Genomic DNA, 16,456 nt, shown 5'->3' on the forward strand with positions numbered 1-16,456 from the left:
ACCAGGGAATATCACTTCCTTCATCTCGGTTTAAAACAACCACTTCTCGCCCTGACCAGGTGGAGAGTCGTTCTGTGCATCACAAAGTTGCAGGGTTTGATTCACTATCACAATATCATCTTCACAACACTCATAAATGTGACGTGTTCTTACTATTAGTTTATCTGTTTCTCCCAAATTCCCTGAGAGCAGAAACCTTGGTAGTCCTCTTCAGTGCCATGGACTCAATATTAAATATAATGCAAGCACAAAGTAGGAGCTTATTTGTGAAATGAGTGAGTGGTAAATAAATAAACAGATGTGTAAATGAAGAAAAACCTAGTTCCTTAGCTGGTGAATCATGCCTAAATTTCTTCTTATAAATGAGAATAGAACCATTCTAGTGAGATGTTTATCATCATTTATGGCCTCTAATGTGGCCACTGAGACCAGAAGACAGGCGGGCAGATGCTCTATAACGCCCTTTCTTTTCTCCATAACACATTTGTCACATTATAATTCTAATTGTTTTTTTTTGTTTTTTTGTGTGTGTTTTTTATTGATTTTACCCAGAGAGGAATTGAGAGGGAGAGAGAGTTAGAAACGTCGATGAGAGAGAAACATCAACCAGCTGCCTCTTGCACACCCCACACTGGGGATGTGCCCGCAACCAAGGTACATGCCCTTGACCGGAATCGAACCTGGGACCTTTCAGTCCGCAGGCCAACGCTCTACCACTGAGCCAAACCAGTCCCGGCTATAATTCTAATTGTAAGAAAAGGAAAAAAAAAAAGGAAACTATAATAATTAAAACACTTTGAGCAACAGTCAACGAAATCAATAGAACAGAGCAGAATGCATGCTAGAACTTAGTGCATGATGAATATGGCTACTCACATTAGTGCGGTAAGGAATGATTATTAAATAGTCTTAGCCAGCTGACTATCTCTGCCCAAAAATATACACAAAAAATATTCTAGCTGGATTAAATATTTACACATAAAAATAACAAGTAGTAGAAAAATACTTATAAAAATATAGAATTCTTTAACGTTGGAAGTGAGGAACAACTTTCTAAACATGGTATCACTTCCGACCACTGGAAATCATAAAAATCGCAGATTTGATCAACCTTTGTTTTTGGTTAATCCTTATCACAGGATATTTTTCCATTGATTTTTTTTAAAGAGAGAGAGAAGGAGGGAGGGAGGGAGGAAGGAAGGGATGGGAAGGAAGGAAGAGAGAAAGAAAGAGACAAATGGAGAGACATCCATTGGTTGCCTCCCGCATATGCACCAATGGATGGACCTGCAACCCAGGTACATGCCCTTGACTGGGATTCAAACCTGAGATCCTTTGGTGCATGGGCTGACTCACTAACCATTGAGCAGCATCAGCCACAGTTTTTAAAAAGTAAAATTCTATATGGCAAAAGGTACCAATAAAATACAAAAAAAACCCAAAAACTAATAACAAACTATAAAACATGACAGGCAAGAAGATAATGTCACATATAATAATGAATATATTATTTATAATATATATCTATACACCAATATTAAGTTGTCACCTGCCAAAAAAAAGATAATTACCCAAGAAGAAAAATATTCAGAAGATAAAAATAGGCTTTTCATAAATGAGAAATAACAAATGGCCAATAATAAAAGACATTCTACTTCACCGATAAAAGAAATTCAAATTAAAGTAAGATCTTTTTTGACAAATCATAAATCAATTGGCAAAATGTTGACGATGCCTGCACTGGTGCAGTTTCAGAGCAGAGGCGTTTTTATGTGCTATTGGTAGAAACTTGCTATGGTTTTATCAGATAGCAAGCTTTATCAATTTTTAAAATATGTACTACAGTTTAATTTTGTAATAAAAATGTCATAGAAAAGACACTTCCACTTTGAGAATTAAAAACAAAGAAAAGAAAGAGAAAGCCCAGTTCTGTGTTCCCTGGGTTGTCCCTCCTGCGCCATGATCTAATTATGAAGCTCATCTTCTCGATACCCTGCTGGCCTTGTCTTCAGTAAGCTGTGCTCCTCCCGACTCTCCTCTAATCTAAGAGCCCTGCAGCAAACATGTCTGCCCTCACCTCTTTTCTTCCCTCTCCCAATAAGTATATCCTTGAGGACCTTGCTTTTAGGCCTCAACTCCCAGGTTTTATCCCAAGATCTCTGTTTTGTAATTCCAGCCACCATATACAGGCTCTGAAATCTATCTCTACCCTTCACACCTATGTTTCGAGTCTTCTCATATTTAGCAACATTATATGGCTGCCAAATTACCAGTACCATGTTGAGAAAAAGCCAGAAAAAAATTTAAGCGCCAACCCCTCCCCCACCCAGGGATACTCAATATTTGCCATTCCTTATTAGTGTTTTTTTGGTAGTAAGCTCCACCATCTAAGAAAGCTGTGGGAGTATTTGATGAGAGCTTACTAGATAGCCAAGAAGACTATTTGAAGGTTAGAGAATTTATGGATAAAACAGAAATTGCCTTTTCCTGAGAAAGAGAAAGCTGATAAGACATTACATGGTTCTGAGTATATATGAAAAATTGTACTGAAACTGGCAAGTCACTTTTCTTCATCCCCAGTTGGGGGCTGAGGAGGGAGTTATTAAAGTTTTTGGCTACTTAGAGCAGCACATCGCCAAATGAGTACCTAAAAAAGACCTAGAAGGCCAGAGAGGTTAATTTCCCTCCATTCACTGTTGTGGTTGGCACCACACTCTGGCTTTGTCACTAGATAACATCTACTACCTTGGTGAGGTGAAATACAGACTGAATTACATTCCATAAAATGTATGGATAGGAAATCTTACGTTATATATATATTTTATCAGAATAAAAAATGTTTTACCAAAACAAAAACATTTGAAAAATGCTGGAAACGTACAAGTGGGCAGGTTATTAAGATAAAGACCTACCCTGGCCAGTGTGGCTCAGTTGATTAGAGCATTGTCCTGTACACTGAAAACTCGTAGGTTTGATTCCTGGTTAGGGTACATACCCAGGCTGCAGGTTCAAACCCCTGGCAGGGTGCATACAGAAGGCAATTGATCAATGTTTCTCTTTCATGTAAATGTTTCTCTCTCTCTCCCCTCTCCCTCTTCTCTCCTCTCTCTCTTTGAAAAAAAAAAAACAAAACAAAAAACATGTCCTCGGGTGAGGACTAAAAAAATTAAAAAGATTGATATAATTTTTTAAAAAGATAAAGAGACCTGTTTAATGTATGTTTTGGATTACTAAATATGGACTGGCAATAGAAAAGTTCTGAACCAACTAGGCTCCTGTGATAAGGAAAAATTTCCTTGTAGTGAGAGCCACCATTACCAAAGAGGATGGTAGGGATGGTTCCTTTCTCTGAAAGTCAAACACCAGTTGAGAGACTTAGAAATGAGAAAATTAATTTTTTTAAAATTATTAATAAAAACAATTTACTGAGCCTATTTTGGGCCAGGCACTGTGCTCAGTACTCATATATGTGCTATGCCATCTAACCCTCCACAACAGGTCCCATAAAGAATGTGGCTGTGTTTGTGTGTGTGTGTGTGTTGTTCTTAATCCTTACCTGAGGATATTTTTTCCATTGATTTTGTTTAGAGAGAGTGAAGTGGAGGGAAGGAGAGAGGGAAGGAGAGAGGGAAGGAGAGGAAGGAGAGAGAAAGAGAGAGAAATGAAGTGAGAGACACATGATTGATTATGTGCCCCAACCAGAGCTGGGAATCAAAACTGAAACCCAAGAACATGCCTTTGACAGAAAATCAAACCTGAGACCTTTTAGTGCACAGGCTGACACTCTAACCACTGAGAATCACTGGCCAGGGCTATTACTGTTTGTTTTTTTGGTGTTTTTTGTTTGTTTGTTTGTTTGTTTTGTTGGGGGGGGGTTATTTCTATTTTTACTGGTATAAAAATGAGTGTTCAGAAAGGCACAACTTGATTAAGATCACAATGCCAGTATTAGCTGAAACCAGATTTTGAGAAGAGCTCCAATTCCACAGCCCCTGGTTTTTCTACTGCAAAATGCTAATTTGCATGCAGCCCAGCCTGGACTCCGAGAGGGCTGGGTAATCTCGCACTCCCCAGTTCACAGAGTACCTTTTCTTTTGTGAATATATTTGATGTAGTCTTTCATCAATACATGACATTCATAGCTTCTGGGATTAAACTCAAAATTCAGTTTTCTAAAGAAAAAAAACAAAAAGTAGCCTTTGCAAACAGTACAAAACCACTTACCACTCCAGAGAGTTCTCCAGCCATGATGTGCATTTTAACAAACACATGAATTAAAAGTACCAATGAAAATATATACATATCAACGTTAAAGCAATCTCTCTTCATTACCCAGTCAGTGCCTTGACCCCATAAATCCTGTGGTAACATTTATAGAGCACCTACTGCACCTAAGGTCATAATCTGAATACTGTGTAAGAACACTAAAAGATCACAATTTATATTCCTTGATTCCAAGAGCTTGTAATTTTAGTATCAGAGGCAAGACTAACATGTGAAAGACACTGAAGAATAAAGGTGACATGCAAACATTATAAATGTGCATTTTAACTGACATAATACAAACAGAATACTGATATGCTAAAGAAATAATTTATATGTGCCTAGGGAAGCTAGAAGTGTATTTAGACACTGTTTAGGTAGTCAATAAAAGACTGTGAAGATAGCCCAAACCGGTTTGGCTCAGTGGATAGAGCGTTGGCCTGCGGACTGAAAGGTCCCAGGTTCAATTCCAGTCAAGGGCATGTACCTTGGTTGCAGGCACATCACCAGAGGGGGTGTGCAAGAGGCAGCTGATCGATGATTCTCTCTCATCGATGTTTCTAACTCTCTATCCCTCTCTCTTCCTCTCTGTAAAAAAATCAATAAAATATATTTAAATATATATATACTATTAAAAAGACTGTGAAGATAAGAAGCACCAAGTATAAGACATCCTTGAATAATCAATAGGGACTTATTCTTAGGTTCATTTTTAAATACTACCAAAATTCCAAACACTACAAAAGGCAGTGTATATCAAGGAATGTAGTAATTAACACAAAACATTAAAGTAGTTATAAATACATTTAAATTTTTAAACCAATATCAATACCAAGGCTCCTTCCTTTTCTTGTTAACACTTTCTCTAACACCACCTTTTCTCAGTTATTCTTGACCAGAGTTGGGAGCAACTAAATCAAGACAAAAACTAGCATCATGAATATGCCCATGTTCCACAACGTATAAAAGCTATACCAGCAAAGGCAAGGCCATCCAGGAGGGACAAAATAAGGAAAGGGGAATATAAATAATGCCCAATGATAAATAAGGAAAAGTATATTTTCTAAAAACCAGAGGCCATAACTGAGGGCTTGTTTTAAAATGGGTAAAGAACACAAACTCTGTCATGGCTGGTTTTATATTCACTATGATTTGTTCTGGGAGTCATGTTCCTACGGTTTCAAATTAAATACAAGCACACAGTCCTTCGGTGCACATCAGACGCTTTGGCTGTTACACCGCTTATTTTTTAATCCAATACAATAGTAATAAACTGAGTCGATGCAGACTCAATCATGTCCCCCACGTCAGGGCTCCTCTGTCACTCTTGAAGTATCCCAAGGCAGCTCTGAGATACAGAATCTTCACTCAATTTCTTGTCCTTCTCATTTTAATCCATTCAAAACTCCTCTGATAAAAGAGCAACTGCCAGACCTGAGACACTTTAGTCCCCCCTTTGGGGAAATGAAATTGATTTTCTTCATTTTCCCACAAGAGGATCCCTGGATAACAATATTGTGTCTGGTCATACTATAAAAAAACAACAACAACAACAAAAAAAAAACGTAGGCAACATTCTTTACTATACCAGAGGCTGAAAGGTTCTGTGAGTTCCTGTGGCAGAAGTAAGAATTCAGCCTGATTTTGACAAACCATGCATTTAATAAGTATAACTGACCAAGAGAGTAAGTGCTGTGGGAATCCACCTGCTCCAAATCAGCCACAATAGAAGGTCAATCGAGGTGACAGGTGAGAGTGAGGAGGGAATTGGGTGAGGGGTCAGCTCCACATTCTCCTTAGTTAACACCTTCAATATCCCTTCCCTTCTCTTCTTGCCTCACCACACCAAATGAACCTGCCTTTGATCCTTTGACTCTAAGGTAAAGAATATCTGAAGGCAATTTCCAAGGGGAAAATTATAACAGAAACAACACAATTTGGAGATCCTTTAACCACCATTCTTAACTCCCAATTTAATTATTCACTTAGGTTTTACAGAATTTCATAAAGAAAGCTTAAAATATGGGTTATACCTAAACAATACTTTTTAAGACAAACTAACATGGGATTGCAACACATCACAACAATACAAGCTAAGGAGCTCTGAGCCTGGAGCCCCACCAGCTGAGCCTCCCTCGCCCAAAGCCCAACCCCACTAGAAACATTGGCTCTGTCCAATTCTATGGATATTCACTGACTTGGAAAAAGAAGTCAGATATTCAGAATATGCACAATGACATCAAAAAAGCTCCTCATGCCCTGAGGACTGCCAGAGAAGTCTCCAGAAACACTCTCCTGGCTACCGTGGGGAAAATGTACCGCTTAACAATAACTGCTTTCAAGGTACAGCATGCAGTTCAGAAAGTATTTCTACTCCTCAGTGTTCCTGTCCCTTCATGTTCCTTTACATGTGTACTACATAAAAACAGTACAAAACACTTTGGATAAACAGTGCCACAGCACACTCTAAATATTAAACGCCTAATTTTCCATAGTTTCTCTAAGTTTTTGCTGAGATGTATGTTAGCTGATACTCTGAAAAACTCTTCTGTGAAACCAAAAATGTAATCTGTTTCTTGTCAAAGCCCAAATCTCCTTAAATAAACATCAAAGTCATTTATTATACATGAGAACTAACCTGCAAACACGGGCTGGAAAATATAACTTTTGCCAAGAACGACACAGATACTGTGAATGATCAATCACTCTGATCCAATCAAGTTCATCCATGGACACTTCAATGAAGTAGGAATAAGACCTATGAGTCAAAAGGAAAAAGGCAGAAAAAAGGATCATATTAAAATAACAATACAGGCGACAAGAGCAAGATGGAGAAGTCAATACGGGGAGGGGGGAGGGAGATGTTTATAATACTTTCAACAATAAAGTTAAAATTTTTAAAAATTAAGTTAAAATTAATACTTAAAAAATAAAATAACAATATAGTTATCTATATATATATATATAACAGCCTAGGCAACCGTTTGACTGTTCAACTAGTAGCTATGATGCATAATGACCACCAAGGGCAGACACTCAATGCACAAGCATGGAAACATAGAACAGACTGATGAATCTCAGAGGAAAGGAGGGAGGGAGAGGACGAGAAGAGATTAACCAAGATCTTCTAGGCATACTAGAGGCCAGGTGCGTGGATTCGTGTACCGGTGGGATCCCTCAGCCTGGCTTGCACCCTCTCGCAATCCAGGACTCTTCGGGGGATGTTGAACTGCTGGTTTCAGCCTGATTCCTACAGGCCAGGCCGAGGGACCCCACTGGTGCACAAATCTGTGCACCGGGCCTCTAGTACTTTAATAAAACATTAACGGTCACACACACACACACACACACACACACACACACACACCAACCACACACTTCACAAATTACATTTTCTACATAATAATCAAATGTGGATAATGATGAAATCTATATAGATCCCCTAATATAGCATTCACCACAATGTACTACAATACTCTCTCAACACATATGTCTACTTTAGTAGATCACAGCTGCTTAAGAATAAAGATTATGGCATATGTATTTTCATATACCCAGGCTTTAGCATGGTGTTAGTCACAAAGGCATGGAAGACATTTGTTCCTTTTCAAACAGGGCCAGGATGGCTTCCTCACACCATATTAGCAGACTAATAAGGCCATGACAAAGACAGGACAGAACATAGAAGTAGATGTGCCTTCTCCTTCTACCTTCCCGGCCTGAGAGCTCAGCCCTACACTCTCAGGAGGAAAGCCAACTGGAGTGGTTCCCCACAGAGGCCAGATGATTTCCGACTCCTTCCCAGCCTCCCACCACCCCCCACAAACATGCAGCCAGCGGCAAAATAAATGACCTGGGTGAAGAGATAATAGATGTTTCTTTTAGGTACAACTTAAAATTTGGCAGCTAATAACCTGGCAGTAATGAAAATAAGTCTACCACCCTGCCTTAGTCAGCCACACCAAACCACTGCGTGCTGATCCCAGATTGAACAAATCTATATTCCCCTGTCATGAGCCAAATTTAAATTTGAGATGCAGTTATTACTTGTTCTGTAATATCAACAGGAACAATCTCAGAAGATTTAGGTGACCATAAATGTCAGCCTGCAACCAACAGTTGTGACCGGAAAAGGTCAGCTTATTTTGTCATCCCTCATTTTCTGCTGTCCTCTCCCTCCCATTCATTTTATCGCTCAGTCTCAAACTGGTTGTAACCTTTTACTGAACCTCTCTGGGTTATCAGAAATGCAGGATATAATTTTACAACACATGTCAGAATCTTTTTTGGTTAAGATTCTGAATTTTTCACCTTTGCTTAGTTGGTAACAACTTCTGCAAGAAAAGAATGGCTATGTGGTAAAGTTAAGCCCCTGTGAATGTGACACATATAGTAAAACAAGGTGGTCTACAAATATTTAACATCCTGGAAACAATAATAACTACTTTCAGTTTCAGCATACTAACCTTTTATTTTATTATTTTTATACCAATTCCATTACTAATTAAATGAGAATATGTAAAACTTTTATAACAATGCCTACTACATAAAAGTAATGAAAGTGCTATATATTATTATTGTACTACTAGAAGCCAGGTGCACAAAATTCATGCACGGGAGGAGGGGGGTGTCCCTCAGCCCAGCCTGCACACTCTCCAATCTGGGACCCCTCGAGGGATGTCCGACTGCCCATTCAGGCCCAATCCCGGTCAGTCAGACATCCCTCTCACAATCCAGGACTGCTGGCTCCCAACTGCCCGCCTGCCTGCCTTCCTGATTGCCCCTAACCACTTCTGCCTGCCAGCCTGATCACCCCCTAACCACTCCCTTGCCAGCCTGATTGATGCCTAACTGCTCCCCTGCAGGCCTAGTCACCCCTGCCGTCCCTTGCAGGCCTGGGTCCCTCCCAACTGGCCTTCCCTGAAGGTCTGGTTGCCCCCAACTTCCCTCCTCTGCCAGCTTGGCCACCTGTAACTACCCTCCCCTGCAGGCTTGATCACCCCCAACTGCCCTCCCTTGCAGGCCTGGTCCCTCCCAACTGCCCTCCCCTGCTGGCCATCTTGTGGTGGCCGTCTTGTGTCCACATGGGGACAGGATCTTTGACCACATGGGGGCAACCATATTGTGTGTTGGAATGATGGTCAATCTGCATATTACTCTTTTATTAGATAGGATAGAGGCCTGGTGCATGGGTGGGGGCCGGCTGGTTTGCCTGAAGGGTGGCCCAGATCAGGGTGAGGGTTCCCTTGGGGTGTGGGGTGGCCTGGGCGGGCCATGCCCCCCCACCCCAGCAACCCAAGCGGAGGCCCTAGTATCTGGGGTTTATCTTATACAATTGAAACTTTGTACCTGGCGTGGAGCCAAGACATTTCTGTTGGGATTTATGTATCTTCTATAATTGAAACTTTGTAACCTTAAGCAGAGACCTGGGCCAGCCAGGGTGTGTGGAAAGCTTGGCTTCCTCCATTGCCAGGGGAAACGCTAGCCCCCTTTTTCCAGCTCCATGGCTGCAGCCATTTCTGTTTGGATTTATGTATCTTCTTTAATTGAAACTTTGTAACCTTGAGTAGAAGCCTAGGCGGGCAAGGAGAGGCAAAAAGCTTGCCTTACTCCATTGCCGGGGAAACCCAAGTGTCCCTCCTGCTCTCTGTGGCTGTAGCCATTTTGGTTGGGTTTATTTGCATATTTGCTCCTGATTGGCTTGTGGGTGTGGCTTGTGGGTGTAGTAGAGTGGTGGTTAATTTGCATATTACTTTTTTAGAAATGACATGTAAATTACCTCCATTTTGCCAACTAAACACCATTATTATGTCCAAAAAGATATGTATCAGAAATATTCTTAACTTAAAAACACAGATAGAGATAACATCAGGACCTCAAAGACCATGCACAGGAGATGCTGACTCCCATTTCATAAAGCTTCCCTCATATTTGGCTCAAATGGCCTAAAAAGCCAGGATGGTGGTCGATGGTACTAACAAGCGAAATGAACTAACCTGTAAAATTTGCAGGGTAGCCCAGCCAGCATGGTTCAGTGGTTGAGCACCAACCTATGAACCAAAAGGTCACGGTTCAATTCCCAATCAGAACACATGGCCAGGTTGGCAAGGTCAATCCCCACCCAGTATTGTACATGCAGGAGGCAGGTGATCAATGATTCTCTCTCATTATTAATCTCTCTCTCTCTCTCTCTCTCTCTACCCCCCCTCCCCCCCGCTCTTCCTCTCTAAAATCAATAAAAATATATTTGAAAGGCTATAAAGATTTGCAAGATATCACCAATACTATTAAGCCCTTCCTGCCCAGACTCAAAGAGGCATGAGTAGGGCCTAGGAGATTCTCTGCATATCAGTTTTCTGGAATGTAGGGTTTAGGTTAATGATAAGCAGAAATGAGAGAGACAGTTCAGGTCTTGGTCACCCTTACTGCTCTGGAACTTTGGCTATCATGGCTGAACCCTAGAAACCACAGTGGGTAAAAGTATCAGAATGGCTAGAAGGAAGGCAGAACCTTGAAACTATTGCAAAACTAGGTGGATTCCTAGGCTAGAGTCCACCAAATTTTTTTTCACAAATTTATTTTGTTTTGAAGATGATATTTATTCACACACTAAAAAACATTTTTTCTTCATCCATAAGATAAAATGCATTTAATGTTATTGTTATAACATCCAAAAGTAAGGAATCAAGTAAATAATTAATGGGAAACACACAGAGTAGAATACCTGATAACCATATAAAGTAACATTTTAGGAAAATATTTTTAAAGGAGAGAATATTCACAATGTATTCATTAAAAAGTGAAGTTAGCCCAGCCAGTGTGGTTCAGTGGTTGAGTGTTGACCTGTGAACCAGGAGATCATAGTTAAATTCCCAGTCAGGGCACATGCCTGGAGTTGGAGGCTCAATTCCCAGTGGGGAGCAAGCAGGAGGTAGCCAATCCATGATTCTCTCTCATCATTGATGTTTCTATCTCTCCCTCTTCCTTCCTCTCTAAAATCAATAAAAATATATTAAAAAATATGTATGTACACATATATATTTTTATGGATTTCAGAGAGTTAGAGGGAGAGAGAGATAGAAACATCAATGATGAGAGAATCATGGATTGGCTACCTCCTGCTTGCTCCCCCCTGGGAACTGAGCCTCCAATCCCAGGCATGTGCCCTTGACAGGAATCAAAAATGGGATCTTTCAGTTCTGTAGGCCCACACTATTCACTGAGCCAAACCAGCTAGGGATATGGAGATATATACAGTGGTGCCTCGCATAACGAACGCCTCGCACAGCGAACTTTGGACAGGTTTTTCATGAAACCATCGGCCAAAAAGCAGAAAATGGATGAAGATGTGCAAGATTCGGTAGACTCTACTTAGTCTGTCTTAAAATTAAAAAAATGTGTGTTTTTTTAAAAAAAATTATGTTTTTAGATGTATCTAAATAAAAATATGTCATCTTAGCATATTTTTTTTATGTCATCTTAGCATATTTTATGCTACAGAACGAATTATTTTTTTTAACATGTATTGTTATGGGAAAACGCGTTTCACATAACGAACTTTCCGCATAACAAGCTTGCTCCTGGAACGAATTAAGTTCGTTGTGTGAGGCACCACTGTATATATATATATATTTTTTTTTTAAGTGAAGTTAGCTTTTTACACATCTAATTTCTATTTTGTAAACTATATGTGATTTCATTGGTTTGTTTTGTGTATGTATGAGATATACTATGCATAACAAAAAAATGATTAGATATATACAGATTAATAATGGGTGGTGAGATTACTAGAAATTTTTATTTCTTTGTGATTTTCTATGCTCTATGGTTTTGTGTCTTTTTTAATATATTAGTTATCTAATCCAGTTCTTATAAGAAATTCAGAACACCAGTTTGTGAGGATAAAGCCCCATTGGTGAGAGCAAACAGAGAGCAGAGGTAGCCCTGGAGCTGAGGAACAGTTAGTTTTTTGGCAGAATTTGTGAGTCCACAGTTTTCTGGTCAACCTTGCACTGCTCTATGATCTCATATTTCTCTTTCTCTGTGTCGAAGAGTGTTGATCTATGAACCAAAAGATCATAGTTCGATTCCCAATCAGGGCTTGTGCAGCTTCTTCTTGAAGTAAGCATCAGTGAGATGTTTGGGGATTTTCATACCACTGATATCAGTTCTGGTGGAAGTGACAATGACAAGTTTCTGGTGTGTTCTACACAGAGGAACTCGATTGAGGGACAGAGGGCCAGGCACAAGTAGCAAGCCACTGCTCAGCTGCTTCAGGAAAACCACCCTCTTGCCTCTGTGGCACCCAATGAGGATGATCAGAATGGTCCCAGGAGGGATGCTGGCCCGCAGTTTCCCCAGATGCTGACTGAAGGGTTTCTTGCCATGGCTCCACAGCTTTCGAGGCACATCTTCAGTAGGATAATATCTACGCATTTTGCGGACTTTAACCACGGGGGTACCACCATTCTTGTCTCGACCACCTGGTTTTTGACAGTAGCAAGAACTTTCTCCTTCTTTTTCTTTTCAATCCTGGATTTAGCTGCTGAATACTTCCTCTTGTACATGGCCTTTCTCGAATACATAGCCGACCAGGAATATCTGCCAATTCCTCGGAAGAAGACGGGGTTTTGGCTGCAGTGGGGCTTGCCCTTATTAGGCGCCTTAACCTTGCTGCCAGCACCAGCCTTCTTGGCTTCAGGTTTCTTCTCCTTAGTATCAGGCTTCTTCTCCTTAATATCCAGCTTCTCAGTTTTCTTTTCACCCGCCATCTTGCTAGATGGTAAAGAGAACTAAGGTCTATGTTCCATGTTTTCCACAAAAAAAAATATCCATTACTTTGATAAGCAGAAAAAGAAAAGGAAAAAAAAAAGTCTTCTTGCTTTTTTTTTTTTTTAAGGAATAAACTCTTCAACCCTTTCCTCAGAACAAAACTTCAAGAGAAATAGCCAAGTAACCACAAAGAAATAAATCATTAAATCTGTAAAATCAAAGCAGATGACCACATAGGTCATCTCACTCAAACACAACATTCGTTTCTCTCCAAATCAAACAGACTCACCGGCTATCTCGGTCCCACAGGAGAATCCGTATGTGATTGATAATAGACGGCTGACCTAGCTTAATCTCAATGCCAGAACGGCAGTCGTCATCTATTGGATGTCTGGAAAATCCATGGTCCAAATCATAATTTTGAGTATCACCATCTAGTAAGGCAGATTTCAGCTCCCCTTTAACAACCTGGGCTCCGTACTTCATAGTTGCAATGTTTTCTTCTGGTACTACAGTTAAAAATACAAAAATGGCAAAGTTAATAGTTAGTTATTAAATTACTCTATAACTTGGGGGGGGGGGATCAAATTCTAGGATTCCAATATGTATATTTAATTTAAAATGGCAGAGAGAAGCCTATGAAAATAGAAGATATGCAATGTCTATGAGGATTAAATTGAAAAACACCATCACAGCCACAAAGTGTTTGGGACTAACGTTATTAAGGAAAAGTTGGTAATACTAGAAAAAAATACATGTACAAGCTAGCACAAACAAATCAGCTCTGCTGAGTTCCTTCTATTAGCAGTTTCAACACAGGTTGAAAGCCGCTGCTGTAGAGCCTACGACCATCGGAAAACATAGATATTTACATTATTATTCATAACAATAGCAAAATTACAGTTATGAAGTTGCATCGAAAATAATTTTATGGTTGGGGGTCACTACAATGTGAGGAACTGTATTAAAGGGTCACAGCATTTAAAAGGTTGACTATACTAGACAAAAACAGCATGTTAGACAAGCATGTCAAACTCATGGCCCATGGGCCACATGCAGTCCACAATGAATATTTTTGCAGCCCAGCCAATATAATGGTATGTAAAAAACATTTAAATAAAAAACTTTTGTAACTTAACTTTTACAATATCCTGTTACATATAATCATTAATAACAAACTATAATGTTCGCTAATGACTAATTACTATAATCATGTTGCACTCATTTCCTTTAAGTGCTTTACGCGCAGGCACACCATTTCTATCCACTAATACTAGCAGCGAATATTTTAGCAGCCGATTGCCAGGTCATTAGTCTTGGACAATTTGTTTGGTGTGCACACAGGCTATATTTTGCTTTTGGAGAACAAGAAAAATAGGTCTATTTGTGTTAAACTTATTGATTTCTGTAGTTATTCAATGTCTGATAAATTAATGTTCAAGAAAAAAAATATTAATTTTTATTAAAATGTTCTATTATTTTATGTTAACCATTACTCAATTATTTCAGGCCTTTGTATCCGGCATGTCTCAATCAAAATAAACCTACATTTCTATGAAAATTGAAGCTTTTTGTTTTTTTGCAGCCCACATAAATAGACATTGTTTATTTGACCCATGTTAGCCTTTGAGTTTGACATGCTTGATGTAAGATAACCTATACCTGCCATCTGGACTGAGCACAATGTATTAAGCAGAGCAGACAAGTCAGACATCTGAATAAATAACAGAAAAAGAGAGGTTCCAATACACCAGAGCTATTGGTCATATACGGATGAGCTAAATCAACCAATCTAGCTAAAAAACAAAAATATGTCTAAAAGAAAAGATATTTTTCTTCACTTGAGTATTTTTAAAAATGAAAACTCAGTCTGTCATCAAAGTCAGTATTGTGGTTATAATTAAACACTCGCCACTTTCCAACAGTAGATTTATTAAGTGTCCACTGTCCTTGAGACTCTGAAGTCCTCTATGCACACTTGGCTTCACAGATCTGGAACCCATCCTCCAGGTACTAATATTCTAAAACTGACACTCCCCGTAGAGAGACCTGAGGCAGCATAAAGTAGATGTCTTGAGCTTCAAAGTCAGTTTAAATAGTGGGGCTCTACCTTTAACCGAGTGTATCACTTTTGGGAAGTTACCTTCTCTGAACTTAAATTTCTCCATAGGGCAATATCTATCCCCAAGGTGTTCCCATTTTTTGTTTTTGTTTCAAGAATTAAGTGAGATGATGTTTGCAAAGTGCATAGTAAACTCTAAAAAGAGACTGCTATAATTATTATGAGCCATATTTTTTAAAGCAACAATAAAAGAACTAAGCAAGTTTACACACAGTAAATAGTGATTTGAACAGACTCAAATATGAGCCATAACTGGGCTCTTAGGGAAAGGTGTTAATTCATTATTGTGGATCACGTGGAAAATGTGAAGTTTAAAATTTTTTTTCAAATGAAGACAGGTAAGAGAATGACTTTGGGAGACACTAAGTACAACTGGAATGCAATTGGGATGGGTTTGTTCAACTTGCAAAGACTAAGGCAACTCAGACAAAAAAACCTAGTCCTGGCTCAACTTCTTACCACCAGAAGCTTAAGTGCATCCTATTGATAACTTCTTAAATTCTGTTAACTCATGGTAATCATACATATTCTTCATTTTTATTATTAATTCCTTTGACTTACTTCTCATCAAAATCCTTTGAGGTATAATATTACTACTACAACCATTTCGCAGATGGGTAAGTGTGGGCAGGAGAAAGATTACGTAGATGGACTTTCTTGACCGAGGTCACATGGCCAGCCAGTATCAGAGCCGCAATGACAGCCATGCAGTCTGTCTCCAAGGGCCCTGCTCTGATACCTCCTTCATGAATGGTTTTTTATATGAAGGACATACTTATCCCCTCTTTCTAATCCCTTCCCTCTAAGATGACCTAAAACCCAGAGGAAAGAAGCAGCATGATATATTTTTTAAAAGTTAGACTTAAAGCAAGAAAACCTAACCTTGAGACTCAGGCTCTACCTGAAGCTTCTTGGTCTCTGTGAATCTGTTTTCTCATCTGAAAATAACACTTTGCCCAACCACCCACAGGATTACTGTGAAGGTCATGCTACAAATAATACATGCTAAAGTACTGTATAAGTCACAAAACGTTTACTGTGGACTTGTTCTGCACCCCATACCATGTGAAGGTCTAGGACTAGCTCAGTGAACTAGACAGAAAAGCCCGACTCCTGATGTCTCCAATCTAGAGATGAAGCACTTTATAAAGCAAGCAAACAAACAAAAGTTTCAAATTTGTGCTTTTCAAATAACAATGATGTGTAAAATGCCTAGTAAGAAGAAACCTGAATAATCCCTTTCTGCTGGGCATGAGAGGTGGTCCAAAGTCTGCAGCTACCCACCACTGAAACCATTTC

At 39.4% G+C, this 16,456-nt stretch overlaps 1 protein-coding gene and 1 pseudogene across 3 annotated transcripts in view; both read right to left on the bottom strand.

The window, feature by feature from the left end:
* BTBD9 (BTB domain containing 9) overlaps positions 1-16,456 on the bottom strand; it is a 411,421-nt gene that overhangs the window by 333,691 nt on the left and 61,274 nt on the right. For both annotated transcript variants that reach the window (XM_084889529.1, XM_084889528.1), the window contains exons 5-6: positions 13,325-13,544; positions 6,902-7,021 (exon numbers count right to left, since the gene is read on the bottom strand). In XM_084889529.1, the coding sequence (XP_084745655.1) occupies positions 6,902-7,021; positions 13,325-13,544 (340 nt within the window). The remainder of the gene's footprint in view (positions 1-6,901; positions 7,022-13,324; positions 13,545-16,456) is intronic.
* On the bottom strand, positions 12,144-13,055 carry LOC311625359 (large ribosomal subunit protein eL6-like; annotated as a pseudogene). Its single transcript has one exon. The product of its transcript is annotated as a large ribosomal subunit protein eL6-like (transcript).

This window comes from Pipistrellus hanaki, assembly GCF_964339955.1.
Source record: "Pipistrellus hanaki genome assembly, chromosome: 7".
Classification (NCBI taxonomy): domain Eukaryota; kingdom Metazoa; phylum Chordata; class Mammalia; order Chiroptera; family Vespertilionidae; genus Pipistrellus; species Pipistrellus hanaki.